The sequence below is a fragment of the Podarcis melisellensis genome, assembly GCF_964234715.1.
Source record: "Podarcis melisellensis genome assembly, chromosome: 2".
Taxonomy (NCBI): domain Eukaryota; kingdom Metazoa; phylum Chordata; class Lepidosauria; order Squamata; family Lacertidae; genus Podarcis; species Podarcis melisellensis.
In genome coordinates, this window is record NC_138529.1 from 67765115 (window position 1) to 67786093 (window position 20979).

Consider the following 20979-nt stretch of genomic DNA (forward strand, 5'->3'; position numbering starts at 1 on the left):
TCAGTTCTGAAACTTCAATGAAAAGAAATTTATTTAGTGAGATATAGAACAATTAGAAGCATTAAAAAAAACCACAGGCATTCCTAATTTATCCTTGTGTGTACATTTTCCTAAGGCAGTATGGGTCAGGCTTCAGAACTCAAAAGCAGCATTTTGATGACAGCCTCAAACAGAGAATTTGCCCACATCACATCCAAAGCAGCACTTTCTTAAGTGTTCATATTCTCTTTAACAACACAGGACTTGGCTTTTAAAAAAATATATGTAAGAAATGGCTTCTGTTTTATGTGCAATTTCTTTTTGCTGACTGCTAGCTGTTGATCTGCATTATACAACTTTGCTGTACATTGGGTGAGTCGGGCTGTGTGTGTGTGTGACAAAGATAATAGTGCACCAAATTTTGTAAATAATAAACATCAAGCTCTTCCCAATCTGGATTTTTATTTGAACCACGAAACTCTGGTTTGCACTTTGACTGAAAGCAAGAAGTCGTACAACAAAAGATACATGGAAAGAAGCCCCTTCAAGCCACTTATCTCATCCCATTCCCATCCTACTGAACCTTGATAGTCCACCTAGAAAATTGTTCGGGACTCATCTGCAGATATAAAAGCAATGTGAATGGGGAGGTAGCAATACTTTTCTTAAAACTTCTAAACAATTTTTAAAAATTAAAGATGATATTTACTAAAGCAGTGTCTAGAACCCCCGTCACAGAGAGACAAGAGGTCACAAAGAGACAATTGGCACCATATTGTCAGGAAAGGAGGGTGGAGAATGATCTCCAAGCACCACTACATAATTATGTTTAATATATTGCAAATGTGTGGCACATCCTGAAAAATACTTCACAGGATAATCCCCAGTGCTGCTACAGAAAGAACTTCCCTGCTGTCTCCATGCAGAACATCCCAAGCTTAGACCTTGCTCAACTTCCCAAACCAACTCATGGCAGGGCATCTAATGCACTGCACATAAAACACCCTCACCTTGAGAGACACAAACACAGTTGCAAAGGCTGAATTTTGCACTCATGGATGCAAGCCACACTGATGTTTAAAGCAACAGTTGAATGCACATTTATAGACACACACACACACACACACTCAATACCGGGTCATACACAGTGGCAGAAGAATCCACAATGGCTGGAAGACAGGTACACACATGGCAGTCATACAGCTAAAGTCACACATGAAGCCACCAGCACTGCAGCTCAACACACACACACACACACACCCTTCCCTAGACGGTGGCAGGTACACTTTGTTTTCAGAGGTCAGGTCTACCATTCCTTTTCTGCTGAGCACCACTATCTACAGGCAGCAATGGGGCTATGTTCCAACACAGGTTACAGGTGGGTAGCATTTTGCACTGCTGGTAAATTTAGTCGGGGAGAGAGCCTTGGTGGTAGTGACAATTGCTTTAAGGAAGTGATTGAGAGACTGGCTTTAATCTGAGGAGATAAATCACTCTGTTCCTCTTGGCTGCTTGAGCGACGACCAGCACAACACCGTGTGGCCCTAGTGATCAGCTCATCCATGGGTTGCAAGGAGTGCATCCAGTACGGCAGGAAGTCCCAGCTCTGGAGCCACCGGGGCAGTCGGCCGGGACTTCGTGACTGCATGACGTTGACAAAGGCCACACAAGCCAGGAGGCATAGGAAAGGGGCTGCCACGCCCACCAGGACCTGCCATCCTGCCATGGAGAGTCCAAAAACCAGCAATGGCAACAGCAGGAAGCAGGTGAGTAGGTAGAAGATGGCAAACCAGCGGTATTTGGCTGTCTGCTCACCTAGCGCTCTGGCCATCTGAATGGGCAGACGGGTGCAAGGCAAGGGATACCACAGTAAGATTCCAGAGATGTTGAAGAAGAAATGGCAAAGAGCAATCTGAGGAGGGGAAAACAGAAACATAGCAACCATCCTGGAGGCAAGACTGAGAAATGATGGCATGCCAGGCTGAAACAGGTAGGGCATGTAAAGAAGATAATCCCGCTTTCCCCATTGGCACTTCATGTTTTAAGAGCCAGTGTGGTGCAGCGGCCAGAGTGCTGGATTGACATCTGACAGACAAGAGTGGAAATTCACATTCAACCATGAAGGTCAATGGTTGACCTTGGGTTGGCCACAGTCTCTCAGTCTAACTGACCTCACAGGGTTGTTGTGAGGGTAAATGGGGTGGGGGAGAACTACATATGCCACCCTGAGCTCCTTGGAAGAAAGGTGGGATATACAGTATTTGTTGCTCTATAAGACTCACTTTTTCCCCTCCTAAAAAGTAAGGGGAAATGTTTGTGCGTCTTATGGAGCGAACGCAGGCTGCGCAGCTATCCCAGAAGCCAGAACAGCAAGGGGGATTCCTGCTTTCACTGCGCAGCGATCCCTCTTGCTGTTCTGGCTTCTGAGATTCAGAATATTTTTTCTTGTTTTCCTCCTCCAAAAACTAGGTGTGTCTTGTGGTCTGGTGCGTCTTATAGAGTGAAAAATACAGTAAATGTAATACATAATAATAACCCTGGCCCTTCCAAGATCAATGCGGTCATGACAAACTGTTTGTTTGCTTGCTTGCTTGCTTCTCTATACTGCCTTTTCCCCAAACAGAGATTCATTGCATTTGCAGTAAACAGAAATACATAAAAGACCAGATGGGTGTTGCTGAAATCAGCTATATTTGACCTGGGATGCGCAAACTGTGCAAGGTGGGTTCTGTTTGGCAGCATTTGTGTATATAATGCATGTGTGTGTGTGTGTGTGTGTGTGTATACATAACACACACACACACCCTTTGGCTTGGAAGGTATGCTCTTCTAAAGTAATTCCACCCTAACCAAGTAGGGAGAGGGCATCTGCTCACCTGGAAGGCACTGGCCATCTTCTCTCCTGGACTTGCCAAGGCAGCTAGGATAGCTGTGGTGGTTGTTCCAATGTTGGAACCAAGGGTGAGTGGATAAGCACGTTCCAAGCTAATCAGCTCAAGGCCTGTCCCACAGAAGAAGAAGAAAAAGGAGAAAACCATCAGGAAAACAGCACTTTCTTTCCCCTCAACAGTCACTCAAGATAACAGGCAACGGGGAACATTCCTTTTTAAAGACCTGGCCTTTATGCCACTGCAAGAGCGCCTCAAGACATGTTCTGCTATTACTCATGGCATCTTCTTCCTGAGGGATTCCAGAGCTAGCTATGCTTCACAGCACCATCACTTACTGTTTAGCTGAAGCTACAGCAACACCTTGGTCTTTCTAAATGCTTATATTGGGTTAGTGATATTCAGGAATCCGAAGACCCACTTCCTCATAAGAGGCAGAGTGGGAGAGACGGGACTTATAGGCTTTATTGTCAGTCTAGCCATTTTAGTTTCCTTTTGTGTAAACACACACATCCCTTCTATCTTGCGCATGGAACCAGAGTAAGTGCTGACTTACCGATAAGTGGCGTGATTGCTGAAGTGAAGACTGAGCTGCTCTGTACAATAAAGGTCATTCCAGCACCAACAAGCATGGCGAAGTAGCCAGCAACCCAGCCAAAAGGGGATGGCAGATCTGCCCAGGAACAAGGAGGAAAGACTGAGATCCACAGATAGCTTCAGCCATGAGAACCCAATTAGTGAACTTCTGGTGGCCTGGAACCCAGAGAGTCTCCACACCCTTTGGCTCACGGCTGGGTATCCACTGAGGGAGCCAGGAGTTCTTTCTGGGCCTGGTTTCAGCCAGCCTACCTGTGTTGATGACCTTCTGGATTGCTTTGGCCACATGGCCTTTGAGCACAGAGTTGAGCATCTTGACCAGCATGATCAGGCAGGTGCACAGCATAATCAGTGAGGCAGCCAGCAGCAGGAGGCCCACAGCCAAGTCTGGCAGAGTGGTGTCCACAAATAGGTGATGGCCTAGGTGAAGGAGCAAGGTGCAGAGAGTGCATTAGGAACAATCCAATTCCTCTTGCCCTAAGTCATGATTCTCCCTTGCCGCCTTCACAGGAACGGCACAGGTACAGCTGCCATTTCTAACAGGGTCCTGCTGCCTGGGGTTGGCAGTTCTTACATTTCTCTTTCACAGCCCTGCTGAGGTTCCCAGCACTGTCCAAGCTGCATAGGGCACGGGAGCTGCAGTTCAGGAAGCTTCCTCTAGAGCTCAAGGAAGAAATCTGTAGAAAAAGGGAGGGAGGCATCAGCCACATGCAGGCGCTTTGTGGACCTTGGGAAAGAGTCACCCATGCTGAGACAGAAAAGGCCTTGTTGTTCTATAGTTAATATTTGGTGTCTCTGTTTAGCCATTTCAGTTAGCCATCCTAAATTACTTCCTTTGTGCATTCCAACTTATTTCAAGCAGGCAAAAGAATACTACAATGCTAATTCCAACACCAATCATCCTTCTTTTGTCAGGTTTCCACCACAGTACTTGCCTTATTTCAAAGAGTCTCTAGATAACCCACTAGTAAAACCTCTAAATGCTGTCAACCTTGCATCAATTAATCCTTAAAATGGCACTTAATTGTTCATGGCTCTTAATGGATAGCAACGCATAATGCTCATTTTAATGCATTGTCTCCCATGCCTGTCCATAATGATTCTGTGTGCTTGTGTTAACACCTCACATAAGTCCAGTCTTTTTGGCTAAGCACTGTGACTATAGTCCTTGGGTTGAAGCCTAATCTGGCCCGCTGGTTGGTTTAATTCAGCCCCTGTGGCATTTTATTTTATTTCCTGGGGTAAAATCCTAAAAAAAACCTCCACAACTTCAATCTTAAAAAAGCTCAACAACTTGGTTGGCCCTCTTTGAATAAAGTTTGGACACCACTGGCTTAAGACAACATGACAAGTCAAATCATGGCTTGTTTCCTGGGGACAGTAGCAGCAGGAGCAGGGGAAAAGTGAAGCTCCTGTGATTTCAGCACTGTGAACCAGCACATTAAACCATGGCTTAATTTTAACGGTGGTTTAATAGGATCTGCGAACCGGGTCAATGTCATCTCTCACACCCCAACATTCCTGCTTTGTTGTCTCCAAAAAGCACAATTGTGCCCTAGGATCTGTGCAACCTTGCACAGAAATAGAAATTGTTCACACTGCGTTCTCCAAAATGCCCAAAGGTGTCTCATTAATCAATTTCTGGACTGTGTAGTTAAATGTTGAGTCGCTGACTTGAAGTCTTCTGCCAGGACCATCAGCACATTCTGATACTCAGCCCCTACTGCTTCTAGCCCTCCCATCGCATCACCCCGGCCACACACACCCTGAACTCTCACCTGTGGAGCTGATGCTTTACACCACACCTTTATCAGACTCTTGTTTTGCAAACTCTCGTCACCTGTAGCAATGCCGGTGATCACTGTCTTATCCAGCTGTGGGAACAGGGGGAAAGATAATGGATATGCTGTCAGGGATGGGAGACAGAGAGCCCAAAGTTTCCCGTAAAAGGAAGAGAAGGAGAAGCAGACCCCTGGCATAGAGTGTCTGGAAATTTATGTTCTCTTTAGAAATCCTGGACAAACAGACTAGCAATTTTTATATCAGCTTGAAGCTATGGAATTGAGCTGGGTTCTTAGGGAACTGACTGCAACACCTGCCTGGGCTTCCCCCTGCCAAGGCTGTCCCCATCACAATATCTTGCACCATAAGAGAATAACATTTCTCCCATTGCATGAGTTGTGACCTGAAGTGAGTAAAGCAGGACTTGCTTGGCTCCCCATTTCCCCCTCAACTATTGGCTACCAAATCCCTTTTCCTACTTTGCTTTACAGCATCTTGGACATAGACCCTTTACCAGCAGCCAAATAATTATCTTTCAGTAGCCCCACAATTTATTGAAGGTATGAACTTCACAGAGACCAACAGATCCACAGTCCTTAGATGTAGACAAAGGCTAGGCTCCTGACACTCAACACCTAGAGAAAGAACTGGAAGGTAGAATGGAGGATAAGGACATGGCCAGGGTCCCAAGCATGGGGAGATGGCTATTTCTCTTGTGACAAAGCCCAAAGAGACCACGCACGACTTGCCAACAACACACACCTGGATAATAAGGCTAGTGAAGGGCTTTGTGATTACTTTCAGAAGCTCTGGAGCGTCCTGTCCACTGGGGAAGTTGAGAGTTGCCACAGTCACCGTGGTGAGGTAGTGCAGATAGCCACTGGCCACTTCAAGAGGCAGCAAAACCAGCACTGACAACCAGTTGAAGCAGTCATGTAAGGTGGCCCCTGCAAAGGCTCTGAAAGGCAGTAGAGAAGCCATCATTGATGTGAACTGTAGCAGTGCGGGGATGAGAATGATGGGGATGGTCTCAAATGGGCAATGGTCCAAATATCAGATACTTCATGTTACCATTGTGTTGCCAAACAATTTCCCTCTGCATGGCCAAATCTCTCTCCAGTCCATCCATCCACTCCATCTCTTTGTCTGTCTACTCGGCCTACACAGTCAGTCGAAGGTACGGTTATTCCCTTGTTAAGATGGTCTTGTTGCTCGTTGCCCCAGTCAGTTCCTATGGGCCTCAGGAACTTCAGTCACCGTAAAGTTTCCAAGCGCCTCTGATCCCCTACTAATTCCAGGTCTTCACCCATCTCTGTCAGCTGCACTACAACTGGCTTTCTCTCTAAAATACCCCATAGATGCAGCCCACACCAATCTCCACTTTTCAACAGTCCCACTGGTTGCTGCCGTTGCATGCCCACCACAACACTCACCTCTTAAATTCATCTCTGTCACCGGACTGCATCAGTGCCACAATGGTGTTGGTGACTGAAGTGCCAATGTTGGAACCCATGATGATGGGGATGGCGGAACGTACCTCCAGCACTAGGAAGGAAAGGGCAAGGGCAGTGCCTTCTGGGTACTCTGACTCCGTACCCCATCTGGGGCACTAGAAACAGAGTGAGGTTTCAAGCAAACAACCTCTCTATGGTGCCCCAACATGTGCTGTCTTCTTCTTCCTTCCTCCTCAGCCCTGCACACATCCCATTCAGATTTCATCCATCTCCCACTCCCAGCCAAATTCAAAGATACCTTGTGATAACAGCAAAGTATGAAAATGCTGCCAAGGCAAATTGATGGCTACAGTGATGCCAGTAGACATACAAGAATCAAATGAGGGAACGGAGTAGCGGGGAGCATGCAACCTAATTTCTCCTGCACCCACATGAAGCCACACCTCCAGAAACATCCTCTCCCTTCTACATTGATGTTTGCCAGAATGACTCACGCCCCGAGGAGACCATGCTGACGATGATGGAGCTGGAGGTGCTGGAGCTCTGAACCAGGACGGTGACCAGGATTCCCACCACAAGCCCTGCCACTGGGTTGGAGAGGATGGCGTTGTCATTGATAATGTCCCCGGCTACTTTACCTATGGGGCAGAAGACAGAAGTCTCTGTGTGAGCACTTGGTAAGACCCAAATGTTTCCACATTTGCTCAAAAATTGGGGAAGGGATTTCTAGCAGCAACAAGCTGGCTGGAATTGAAATCCTTAAGTAAGTTCCTCCTCCCCAGCATTCGTCCACTCCCGACTTTAGCTGCTTTTCACTAAGGAAGGAAACATGTAAGTAGAAGGTTGTTTATGCTTCTCTCGATTGACCATGAATGGGAACCTTTTGCAGACCAAGGGCCACATTCCCTTGTGGGGGACCTTCCAGAGGCCACACGCCGGTGGTTGGTGGGGCCAGAGGCCAAAGTGGGTAGAGCAGTGGATGTGACTCTTGACTTTGTACAGTAGGTTACATAGCAGCCATGCAAAAGTAAGAGCTTTCTGCCTGCTCCACACATCTTTCTCCATTCTCCACCTAGGCAAGAAGTGCCTCACCAACTTAAGTCTGCCCCTCAGCCAGCCCCCGCCTGCCTGCCTTCTTGATTACATCCAGCCAGGGGATGCCCTTGGCTGTCAGCTGCCTCCTCCTTTGTCCCAGTGTTGCCCTTGCATAATTCAGCAGGGAGGAGGAGGAGGGGGGGCAAAAGTAAAATTAGTTGCTCCACCAGTCGTTGGCTTAGGCTCCACCTACCGTTGGCCACCCAGCCATGTGGACACTATGAGTCCACATGGGTCCCTCTCCCTGCAACTGAATGGGATACAAATGTAACCTGATTCAAAACCAGATTTCTACTTCCCCATGCCCAGCCCTGCCAACAGCATAGATAGGAAGGCAAGCAAGCACAAAGGAGCCAACTATAGAGAGCCAGGGAAATGAGGTAGTGGAAAGGAGAATATGATGCTATCCAGTAGTATTTGGTAGCAGGTCCCTGATATAGAAGGAAACCTAAGTGACTTTATTAGAAGGCCAAGCAAGATAACCCTTCTCAAGAGACAGAGGGCCTCTCCTGTGAAATGCAAATTGATCAAGAAAAAGGGATAACAGGACCCCAAAATCAGGAAGAAGTAGAGATATGGGAGGCACAAGCAGGAGCTGTGCAGAGAAGAAAAGCCATGCTTGGTCATTGGAGGCCTCTTGCAATATGTTTTTGGGGGTCTGAGTCTCTAGCATTCTGCTGCGAGCACATTTTGAAATATCACCATAACCATGAAATGTGGTATAATGCAATATAGAAGGTCTAAAACCATTTTGGGATTCAGGTGTCTCAAAAAAAATTACTATCACTTGGTAAGACAGGCGAATTAATGTCAGTGTATCGGAAGAAGCAAAAATCACCAGTGTCAAAGCAATGATTCTTCAACATTCCTTGGACTGGTCATGTTGTTTGGTTGCCTGATTATCGTCCTCCAAAGCAGCTACTGTATTCCCAACTTAGGAATGGAAAGTGTAATGCCGGTGAACAACACAAGAGGTTTAAAGACGCTCTCAAGGCAAATCTAAAAAAATGTAGTATAAACACTGACAACTGGGAAACACTGGCCTGCGAGCACTCCAATTGGAGAATAGCCTCTACCAAAAGTGTCATGGACTTTGAAGAAGCACTTACTCAGGCTGAAAGAGAGAAACAAGCTAAGAGGAAGGTACATTTGGCAAACTCTCACTTTGATCAACTCCTGCCTGAAAACCTATGTCCCCACTGTGGAAGGATGTGCAGATTCAGAATTAGCCTCCTCAGTCACCTATGGACACACTGTTAAGACCATATTCATGGAAGACAATCTTACTTGGCTACAAGTGATCGCCAAAGAAGAAGAGAATGCAGTACAAGGTTAATGAGATATTGCGCTGCCCCCGATAGACGCTGAACTGAGAACACAAAGTGGTATGACAATACATTTCAGGACTAAGAGGTGGGGTTGACTGTTGGGAAAAAAACCTGGGGTGCCCCTGCAGCCCCCAAACTCTGAGCGTTCCTACGGTATGCTCAGTTCTAGAAAAGGCATTCCCCTTCTTCTCCAGTGCGCTTCAGTGACATACATCAACTGATATATGCACACTAATCTTCTGGCGTAACACAGCAAGAAGAACGAGACATTGTAGAGCTAATCTATGTATTTATTTACACACTACATACCAACAAAAGAATCATTGCATGCTTTCCAGCTCAGAGGGAACAGACAGAACAAAAGCAAAAGTACAGTGTAACAGTACACATAGCAGAAGAAATAAGACTGTCTTCCGTTCCCACACTCTTCCCAGACAGGCATGTGAATTACACCAATCACATCTGCAGCATTGGAGGCATGAAATACTAACATTGACAAGTAGGGCCTACAAAGCAAGGCAGAATTTTCCTTGAGCCACTTACAAAATGTAGCAGATGTACCTACCACAATTTAAATGCGGCTTGTAAAGCAGCAAGACAAAGCAAACCAGAAATGCTTCCTATTTGGATGAGTCATTTTCTAGTTGCGCTAGAAAACTAAATAAATGTTCTAAGCAAAATGGTTTGTTTTTGAAAGAGATTCTGAGGATTCTGGACTCTCCATCAAGAAAAGCACATCTGGATGAAGGGGTCCAGAATTGGCAATCTTTAGCCATGGGAGCAATGAGAAAACAGTTCTCCCTCTCCATGCTGTTGACCTCAGGCTCTTTTGCAATAGCCTGGATTCAGCAGGACCTACTCCAGTTCCAGAGAAAGGCAGGAAGTGGAAGCAATAAGACCAAAGGGAAGGGGATCAAGCATCTTCATTCCCATGGACCCTATAGAGAAAGGAAGGGAGGAAGGGGAGACAGGCATACATTGTGACCCTCACCTCCTGCCAACTGGAAAGCAGAGCTCAGCAGATCAAGGGAGCACACAAACAGGTACAAAAAGCCAAACATCAGAGGCACCTTGAGAATGGAGATGAGGATGGATTTGGTCCTTGCCCATCTTCCAAGCGCTGCAATGGAACAATAGACATTAGGTTAGAGATTATCTTGGTCAATTGAAGCCTCTCAAGTCCCCTCTCAAGTCACCCACCAATTATTCCCTTGTTTCCCCACACTTAGGGCTTCTCCATACTTCATCTTGTCCAGCTCCTTTCGCCTGGGGGAAACCACTCTTTAACACTCCATCAGAGCAAAGGGCAATTCAGGTATTCCCCAGATTGCCATTTGTTCTGATATATTGCTAAAGAGTGAGTTTTTTCTTGGAAAGGAGAAGAGCACAGGAAACCCGCTCGGACACATGCTTTCTAGGCACAAGATAAACAGAAGTGTGGGTGAAACTTGAGCTTCCACTGAGGATTGCCAATTGCTCCGATTCACCGGTAAAATGTGAGTTTTCCCAGGGAAAGTGTCGAGGGGGAAAGAAAAGCCAAACACATGGACATGGAGATTTAAATTCCGGACCTGAGCCTGGAAAACATGGTGCAACAGGAAGTCTGGATGAGCCCTGAATCTCTGCAGGGAGATTTTTTTCAGTCCCTGTAACCAGAATACAAAAAAACAACAACGAGGAAAGGTACAAAGCAAAAGCACAAAATGACCACCAGGTCAGCTTGTGCCCCAATCTGCACTAAGAGGGAGGTGGAGGAGAGGCATCATTTAGTCAGACTGGCATTCCAGTTCTAAAAACAAACCCATTTCATTTCAACTCCAGTGTGGGTTGCTTAGTAACAGTAAGGAACCTGCCAATCATCTTTCTATAAATGCTGAGTGCTTCGCAGCAGGGAAATGGACAGAAGTGGGAACTGCAATCCTTCAGGCACCCACGCAGCCAGCATGGGCAACTGAGAACAATGCAAAGGAAGTGCGTCCTAACACAACATGAGCACCTTAACTCTGACCGAAGGGCAGTGTGAGAGAGATGGGGGTCAGCAAACGTTTGAGCTAGTTTGCACAATCCTATGCCTCAGCTGTTTCTCTCAAGGGAGACTTCTCTGTGGGAAATGTTCTCTCTCAATATTTATCAGCTGGAAACAGATTGTGTGTCGTTGTCACTGTTACACAGCCTTGATGTCTCACATCAAGTCTAACAAGCAGGGAATCATTACTGATTCATGATGAAGTTGTATCTACGGCTTTGCACACAATACCCTTCAGGCATTCTGACCCTGGTTTTGACTTTTACAAATGCTCACATCTTCTGTTTATTTTGGGTTTAATGGTGAATGTTAGGATATTTGTTAGGCCAGAGTTAAGGGTGATGGTGAAAGTCCTTATCAGCTTGATTAAGATAACAGACATAACGGTAGCTAGTTGAACTTACAGTCTTTATTTCCTCAGCTGCATCCTATAATATGCAACCCTATTGTATGCCAGTTTACTCAGAAGTGACTCACTGACTTCAGTGGGACATGCTCCGAATTAAAATTGCTTTCTTGAAACAGGGATGGAGAAGTTGTGGCTATCTAGATGTTGTTTGACTACAACTTCCATAATCCCTGTGACTATTAGCCGTGCTGTTTGGGACTGATGGGAGTTGAGAGTCCAACAGCATTTAGAAGGCCACAGAATCCCATCACTGTCTTAAAAGAAGTAATAGTCAACATTAAAGTATTGGCTCATTGCACACACTGTGTTATCTAGCAGGTTGGAATGACCCACAGATTTTATAATTTGAAATGAAAGTTCACACACATAAGCAGTTGGCAGTTTGGTCATACTGGCTGAGGAAAAAAGCTTAAGACTTAACATACAGTACATGGAGGAACAGTATGTGATTGTGAAAATGTCCCCCACTGCTTTGTTTGTATCTAGGGAGTTTCTCAGATATTCTGTGCTATTTTTTGTTCTTGCACAAGCATAGCTCAGTCTCACTTCTCCTGATATTAGAAGACAAAAAATCAAGTTGTGTCCACATTTCTAATTATATAGTGATTAAATGCTAAATAGCCAATGAGCTACGAAGCAAACTGCAACAGCAAGATAAATGACATGCTATTATAAGGGAAGCTGAAGTATTGGGGGAAAGGAGGGAACTGGGCTAGTTCCTAGAAACAGGGTTGGGGAACCTGTGGCTCTTCAAAGGTTGCTCCCATCATCCCTGACTATTGACAATGCCAGCTGGGACTGGTGGGAATTGAAATCCAACAACATCTTAGAGGACCACAAATTCTCCATCCCTGCCCTAGAATCATGCTTTAAACTGGCCATGTAAGTAATGATAATTTGACCAGCAGCTGTGGATGAAGCTTATGCCAGGTATTTAGCCAGTACCAGCAGTACCAGTATACCAAGGCACAAAATGGGAGGATGGGGGGGGGATGACACTCCTCTACTTATGTTCTAAAATATTTGATGGCTAAAGCTGGGAAGGAGCTAGAAGAGACAGCAAATGCAGGGCTGGGTCAGCAAAGCTGGGCGAGAAGCTGTTGCACCAGCAATTCATAGGCAGAGACTGAGACCCCAGCTGCCCCACCTTCTTCCACCACCTTGATCCAGAGCATGTGCTAGTGACTAGTCTTTGTCTCCTCCTCTACCCAAGCCTTGAGGGAAGCGAGGCCTTAGGCTTCCAAATGAGCTCTGGGCTTATCATTATTTCTGCTCCTGCAGTCCTGGAACTGATGGTAGAAGGGCCAGAAATCAAGGATGGGTGAGTCACTGGTCCCTTGGTATCACAACTTTCTGGGGGAAGGGGCTTATTTGGGGTGGTAGCCTTAGGCTGTTCCTCGAAGAAAATTAAGCCCCTCTGTGAACACAGTTGTATCTTTGGGCTATGGTTTATGGTCACCTAATCCTGAAAAACCTGGTACAGAGTGGCTGGGGCAACCCAGCCAGATGGGTGGATTACAAATAATAAAATTATTATTACAGGTAACAATTTTGCCCAAGTAGCATAGTATGCCTAGCCCACCAGAAGTGGTCACTGCCCTCTTGCCCAAGGGTAGGGCTGGGAGACCGGAGGCCCTCCTGATATTGGGAACCTCCCATCAGCCCCAGCCAGCAAGACCCATAGTCAGGGAATAGGTGGAACTGTAGTCCAACTGTCTCTGGACGGCCACAGGTTCCCTGCGTCTGCCCATGGATGTGGCTCTCCCCCTGGCCCAAGGCCTCAGCTCCAGAACAGAACCTGTTTACAGCACCCTCCTCCTGCGCTGCTGGTCTGCACGTTAGTTCCCATGCCAGGAGCCACCAGGGAGGGCTCCTTGGCGGTCTCCTCCCCGTCCTCTCCTCAGAAAGGCCCCTGGCAGACATGGCAGGAGTGCTGCTTCCATGTCACATGACACCCGGGCCCTCTCTCTGACAGGAAGACGTGGCACGGTCTCCATAGCAACTTGCCACGCCTCCCTCCCATTGCACCTTGCCTTGGTACCACTGAGGTGATGGCTGCAGTCCCTTCTGGTTATACATAAATGGGAGGGCCTCCCCTTTGAAGCTTTGTCTGTTAAGGACAGGGGCCTGTGGTCAGGGTGAACACACAGAATCCAAGATGCAACCCATTTACTGAAAAAGGATGTAAACAAGACTTCTTTTTTTCTGCCTGTTGTTTGAAACTCAAAGCATAATGGTGGCTACCACACTTGGGCTCTTGAGTGCTGTTGAGGCATTGCTTTTCTGCACTTCACTACAAGGGAAATTAAAAGGGAGGTGCGCACAAGCACTTATTACAGCTCTGTATTACTCATTGGTGCCGTATCTTATGGCCAAGAGACCTTCTTATAATGTTTACTCACAGCTAATTCCCGTTCAGCAGAGATTGCCACTACTGTTAATTAAAAGTTTGCTGCTTGTGTAGAGTCAGCCCGTTTTATTGCTAGAGGTGTGGATTAGCAACAAATACTTTGTTTATTGCCCCTTGAATGGTTTCTCTTAATTGCCTCAATATCAGTTTCTGTACCTGGGGATTAGTGAGGGAGGCTTTGATTACTGATTTCTCCATTATTTCTTTAGAGAAATAGCACTGTTTCACAACAGAAAATTTAAATTGAAAAAGGTATTAATAATTTAAGCCTTCTTTCTACCCTCCACCTCAGGAATGTAGGGTAGTATTGGGGCAATTAAGATAAGCAAGGGGGGAAAAAGGATATTCATTGCTGAGAGCTTTACCTGGTACACCTGGAATTAATAATTCATGCTGAGCCTGTCAACAGGAAGTGTTCAGTTAAATTTATCCCTAAAAAGCTCTAGACAGGCCGATGCTTAATAATAATAATAATAATAATAATAATAATAATAATAATAATAATAGCAGCAAAAACAAATCAAGTGAGAAACACTGGAATGCAATGAGCTGACAATTTCACCATCTGGATACTTCATAAAATCTGAGTGACTGGACAGCAATGCTGGAAAAAGCTAGTATGGAAGCAACCAAACCAGTAATCTTCTGCAAAACAGCAATAGTGCATGCCAGAGATGGAGAGACCTGCAGGTATTATAGGACTCCAGTTTTCATCAGTCAGCATGGCCAGTGGTCAGGGATGATGGGTGTTGTAGTCCAAAGCATGGGAAAGAACACAACTTATCCATCCCTGCTGTACAAGGTGCATCGTCTTCTTCATTGTTGTCTTCTTCATGTCCAACATTTATATTCCACCTATCTTCCACCATGGCATCATGGCCAACCAAGGTGGCTCCCAGGCAGCCACATCTCTAGGTACTAACCAGACCTAGATCTGCTTAGCATCAGTAAGGTGGTGACCTCAAGTGAGGCAGGTGCTGTGTGAAACATCTGCCTGAGACTCTTTGAAAGCTATCGTAGGTAAGAGTAGAGTCCACTGGAATTCAAGTGGTGGTCAGGACCCACTAGTACAATATGGGTCACAACAGGAGCACTAGCACCATGTAAATTCTTGTTTGGGTTAAAAGTGGGTCCTGGATCTGAAAAGTTGAAGATACCTGGAATACTAGGCTAAACAGAGAAACAGTCTGATCTGGTATAAGGAAGATTCCCATATTTCTATATTCTGACCAGGCAGTGAATACTAAGTGAAAGATCATGGAAACGCAAGGAAGAATGTGGCTGTGGCTCATCGGGAGGGGTTCACAAAGTTCCCTTTGTGAATGCACAAGCATCCTGCAGCTCACCCTGAAAGCAAATGTTTGCAACAGGTCAAACTTTTTGTGAACTTCTAGTGAAGCCTAGGGAGCAGCAGTCACTGCCCTCGCCCCGAGGTCAATTTCTGGTATCTTGAGCAGGGCAAGGGAGCTGCAGCAGTAGCTCACAGGATCAAAGCACGTGGAACTCATTCCCCCTCAATCCTGCACACAAGCATTTAAGCAGGGACATTCAGTTTTGCCAGCGCCCTTACTTGAACGCACGCAACAGCCCTCATTCCCTTTTCACAGACTTCTTAAACATTGTGGGTTTAGCAACAATGGACTTTGCAAAGGCAGCTGGGCAATTATCTGTGCTCGTAAGATGGGTTCACTTACACTGCATACGTGCAGCAAAAAAGAATGCCTTTGAACATTTGTAGCAAAAGGAATAATTAAAATTCAATCAATGACAAAATAGCAAGGCACTGCCGTAGGGAAGCCATGCTGGTGATTGTCTATAAAGTGTGTTCTACATAAGTACTCTCATGCTGGATTTGCATTGTGGAGGAGGACGCAGCATCTAAAGCACTTTTAAGGTTATGGAATGGCAGAGGCATGGGCGGAAAGAGCTGTTGCCAATGATGTTATAGGCAGCATTCAACAGGAACCCATGTTATTTGTGCAACAGCTACAAACACTACATACAGCAGTGCCATTAGCCTACCGTTGGGTTGTCCAGGAAAACCAGGACATGTCCTCTTTTTGGGGGGGGGCAACATGCCCATCTGGACAGATTTTTACATTTTAAAGGAAATGTCTGGGTTTGGGAGGGTATTTGGGGGTTGGGGGGGCATGTGCATTCCCGGGAAGGCACTGTGCCTGGAAGTCAAAGTGCCACAGTGGAGCGAGGGCATAGCAGCAAAGATAAGCTCAGAGCTGGGGTCCTGCCTCCACTTGGGCTGGCAGCAGCTTGGGCTTGGGCTGCTCTGCAATCTGTGGCCGCTGCCAGCCTGAGCCAGGAAAAGAGGTGTGTGGGTGCAGCAGCAGCCCTGTGCTCCTCTTTCCACGGCTTGGGCTGGCAGCAGCTCTTTTTTGCTCTTCAAGATATGGCAACCCGAGCGTACGGAGACTGTAGCTGTAGGGACAGGGGACCCTCTACGTGAAACAATTCTGCTTGAATCTCAGGATAACGTCATATCACACTGCAACAATACTAGCTTGAAGGAAGAGATCTGGATCCCGCCCAATAAATCAGAATACATTCGCTGAATAACAGAACGTTGTTTGACGAGGCCCTTAATTTCTCCCTAGGAAAACAAACCTCTCCCCTCCACCCCACCTTCACTACCACATACTGGATTTAGAGAGGTTCCCCATGATGGAATTTGATAGCTACCCTTGAGCTAGTTCAGAAGTTAACTTGGTGACTCTGGATGTTGCTGGACTTCAGTTCCCATCACCTCTGATGGCTGGGGCTGATGAGAGCTGGAGTCCAACAATATCTGGAGGGTGCTATGTTTGCTACCCCTGATCTAGTTGATACCTTCTTGGAAAGATACAGTGGTACCACTGGTTAAGAACTTAATTTGTTCTGGAGGTCCGTTCTTAACCTGAAACTGTTCTTAACCTGAAGCACCACTTTAGCTAATGGGGCCTCCCACTGCTGCCGCGCTGCTGCTGCACGATTTCTGTTCTCATCCTGAAGCAAAGTTCTTAACCCGAGGTACTATTTCTGGGTGAGCAGAGTCTGTAACCTGAAGTGTCTGTAACCCGAGGTACCACTGTACATGGAGACGTTGTGACTTTCGCAATCCTGACTTTGCATCTCAGTGCCCTTTGGCAACTTGGCTAGCTCTCCTCTTTTGTACTATTTCTCAGATGTGCGCTGCTGGAGCATGCCCTCCAGCTAGATAAAAGGGCAGGGATAGCTTTTGGACCGCCTCTGCCTATGTGAACTCACCCAGGTTATGAGATATGCAGATACTCACAGGGCCTTAGTAATGGTGGAATCGCAGTTGCGGAATACACAGCCTGGGGAGGTCTGCCATGCTTCCTCTTACTTTCTACCCCCTTTATGCTGTCTTCTTTGGTTTGAATGTTAACAGGATGTAACGTTATACAGAATACATTTTGTATTTAATCAGTTTTACTCCTTGTAAACTGCTTTGGAAAAAAGGTTGTTTTTAAAATTGGGCATACATATTTAAAACAAAGGTGGGGAACCTTTGGCCCTCCAGCTGGTGTTGTACTCTGAATCCCAACAGCCTCAGCCAAGATGAACCACCCTGAGACCTCCAGGTATATGGCTGTATCTATATTCAATTTTAAAAATATAAAAAATAAATAAGATGGCCAACAGTCACGGGTGATGTGAGATGTTTTGGGATTTTTACAATTATTTTTGCAAATATAGGGAGTTGTAGTTTTACAACATCTGGAGGGCCCCATGTTCCCTGCTTACAATAATAAATAAACAGACTGAATAATGGAGGGAGCTCCAGTACAGCTGCTTATGTCTAGCAGGGCCCTGTGCATATTTCTCTTACCTGGTTTCTGCCCTTCATCCAAGCCTGCGTGGGGGCCCTTCCATGGCTTGGAGGAATGAATGTCCAGTTCATACTTCTCCATGGTTTCAGACAACTTCCCAGGAGAACCTGGGCACAGGTACTCATGGTCCAGATGACTCACAGTACTGACTGTGGGGAACAGATATGCTCTAGGGTCAGGGATCCTCTGTAGAGCTATGGAGAAAGATGTGGATTACTAACTTGTGTCCCAAGTCAGGATATCCTGTTGTGAGTAAAGCAGTTCACAGAGAAACTAGTAGCATCTCTGGAGACTATCCTTGGAACTAATCAACGAAAAAGGATCCAGCAGAAAGAAATCCTGCTGCACCATCCCATGATAGGCCAGCATCTCCCCCCCCCCAAAAAAAGGCCATCTTCAGTGCCATATTTAAGCGCCCCAATACCTCCCCAGGAAAATGTAATACCCAAAGTAACAGACTATCCTAGTGTCCTCCAGATTTTGTAGGATTGTAACTCTCATTACCACTGGCCATGTTGACCGGGGTGGTTGGGAGTTGGAGTCTAACAAATATGTGGAGGACACAAGGTTGTGGAAGTACCATATTTATCCCTTCCCACAGGTGAGCTGCTGTCGTCCTTGCACCTGCTGTGGCTTCTGCTTTTGTTTTAGCAATAAGTAGACTAGACACAGCTCTATTTGAGAGTTAACTGTACAGAAAACAAGCAAACCCCCAGTACTTCCAGAAGAGAGAGGGAAGACAAGAAGAAGGCAGAGTGAATAAGAGGGTGAATAAGAGGTCAGGCTCATCAAGTGTGCTGTACGATGAACAGTCAGGTGCAGGAGTCGGCACCCGTGCTAAGTACCTTGGGGGCTGGGGCAGTAGGAATACGGTGGTGCCCGCAAGACCCTTCCTCCTCCTGTAGGTCGGCGGCATTGGACTGGACTCTCTCTTCCATAAGGTAACATCGTTGCCTGCCAATCTGAACAGACATAGGTCATAAACAAGGGTCTTGCTTGCAAGTAAGTGCCAGCTGCTTCACCCACATGCAGCAAGAAGGCATGGCTCTTGTTCAAATAGGTGTCCCCCCCAGGGGCCCAGAATACTATTGCAATCATTTGCATAGCATTTGCTTCAGGCTAGTTCCATATGACTTTCAAGGCTAACAGAAAAGAGTCCCTACCTGAGGTTTCAGCAGTTTGAGAGAGAAACCACACTATCCAAAAGGTCAGATGGGTTCAGCCTGGTATGGATATAACTAGTGAAGTCCTGCCTGGCATTGTGCTGGTCATCCTATGAGACATTCTGGGTTTCAGTGTATCAGAGGGCCAAGAGCCTGTTTTAGAGTGGCTTGAATTCAGCTGCCAAATCCATGCCTGGTGAAGGTGCCCTTCTTGGTTGGCTGGTTGTCCCAGGTTGCCTCAGCCTTGGTCCCTTAGCGCTTCCCTAGACTCTTGTCCCTACTTGTTCCCTTACCTGCTTCAGGTAGGCCACCCAGGGCTCAAGGTCACTCCCTACATCCACGCTTCCCTCGAAGGCAAAATGGCTGGTGAAACACAAGGTGTCCTTTATACACGGGATAGGAGCAAAGTCTAAAGAGTCTTGTGCTGCCCCTCAGAGCCATCCCGCACTCCCCTCCTCCTCAGAAATTCCTTTAGTTAATTGCTAACTTCTGCATCAGCCTGTGTTGTGGAACAAGACGACTTGTGCTGTGTTTAAGAGACATGGATACAAGCAGACTCTAGGGCTGCCCTAGATGCTAACCTGCTCCTGGCCCCATTGTGGACACACGATGATGGCACGCCTCCCATGCTGGGATCTCAAAGTGACATTCAGTCACAGCTTCTCAAGAAAAATCACATCATCCTTTTATATTGGAAAATGTTCCCAGGGCAGGAAGCACTAGTAGCTTCATATTCAGTTGGGATCTAGAAACCAACGCCAGCATTTCAATTATATTTCAGATGAAAAAATGGAGCATCAGGCATATATAATCATAAATAGGAACAGCTGATTAAACATGCAGAGTGTCTGGCCTAGCCGCAGAAAACAAGCAGATGTGGAATCTACTAAAACATCATCCAGATCTACAGAAAATCACCCATCCATTCATTTGCAAGCCGCCTTTCCAAAGTTAGAACCATGGTCAAGGTGGCTTGCAACATACAAAAAATTACATAATTATAAGTAGCCATAAACAATAACATATCAAAAATTTCACAACCAAATTTAACTAATTCCACATAAATCATGAGAAAAATCTAAAATAAGGACACAAAGAATTAATATCAATAACCCCCCCAAGCTGGAGTCAGTCAGGGCACCACTCTCCCAAGGCAGGCAGGAGATCTTCCACGACTCAGTCAAGAAAGCACTCTGCCATGATGAAAAAAGCTGTAGTTTCCTATCACACAGCTTTGAAGACTCATAAAGGAGATTATTTTGGATCAGAAATAGGAAATTGGATAGTACAGAAGTTTTAATGTCTCATTCTATGGTAAATCAAACAAGCTGTGGATGTGTTCAGCTAAGACAGAGTGAGAGTTGGCTAAGAAAATACAATTCAAGCATATTTCTCACCATAGCCAATGTGGAACTCCCCCCCCCCCTATATTTTTTATCATGGCTGGGATTCCACTTTGGAATGAAGCTCCTTTGTCTTTAAGTGGTGTGATAGGGAACTACAGAACTTTTCATCATTGCAGTGCTGTGATCAGAGTTACTGTTGGTTCAAAAGAAAAATGATACAGAGTGGAAACTTCCCTGGAGATCCAAGATCCAGGATTGGGGTAAGTACTCATTGGTGAGTGAACCCCAGCAGAGATTTAAAATCACAAAATATGCATCAAGGTAAAGTTCCTTCCAGAGCTTCCCTCTCCCTGAGCATAGAAAAATACCACACATGAGGTAAATTAAAACAAGGGTTAATGTAGAATCCTTAAAAAGGTTTAAAACAAGGGTTGACTTACAAACTCTCCAAAGGTCAGATTCATGTGCTTCAGAATAGGTTGCACAGGCAGTAAAACTTAGCAGTTACAAAGTAGTGAAAGTTCCTACATTATTGGTATAGAAACTTAAGAATGGCTTGTGAGAGCCATGTAACTAAGCAAGAACAAGCTTAGCCTCTCTACATGCTGAGCTTCTCAGGTAGACTGAAGGTGAACAATAGGATTGATAACCTTCCTC

General features: G+C 45.9%; 1 protein-coding gene across 6 annotated transcripts; it reads right to left on the reverse strand.

Annotated features, from left to right (window-relative positions):
- Positions 1-256: 256 nt before the first annotated feature.
- On the reverse strand, positions 257-19348 carry SLC34A1 (solute carrier family 34 member 1). 6 transcript variants are annotated; one of them, XM_081903541.1, is made up of 14 exons: positions 19270-19342; positions 18977-19086; positions 18659-18775; positions 17813-18007; positions 10115-10243; positions 7195-7338; positions 6680-6791; positions 6009-6204; positions 5243-5338; positions 4039-4141; positions 3717-3884; positions 3424-3540; positions 2856-2980; positions 257-1891 (listed from the first exon to the last, which is right to left on the reverse strand). In XM_081903541.1, the coding sequence occupies exons 3-14, from the start codon at positions 18759-18761 to the stop codon at positions 1352-1354; spliced, it is 2028 nt and encodes a 675-aa protein (XP_081759667.1). In that variant the 5' UTR covers positions 18762-18775; positions 18977-19086; positions 19270-19342; the 3' UTR covers positions 257-1351. The 6 variants fall into 6 exon arrangements, with proteins under 6 accessions (XP_081759667.1, XP_081759666.1, XP_081759671.1 ...); XM_081903540.1 differs by lacking the exon at positions 18977-19086 and having other exon boundaries at positions 19270-19348; XM_081903545.1 differs by lacking the exons at positions 17813-18007; positions 18659-18775; positions 18977-19086; positions 19270-19342 and adding an exon at positions 13587-14256.
- Between the last annotated feature and the right edge of the window lie 1631 nt (positions 19349-20979).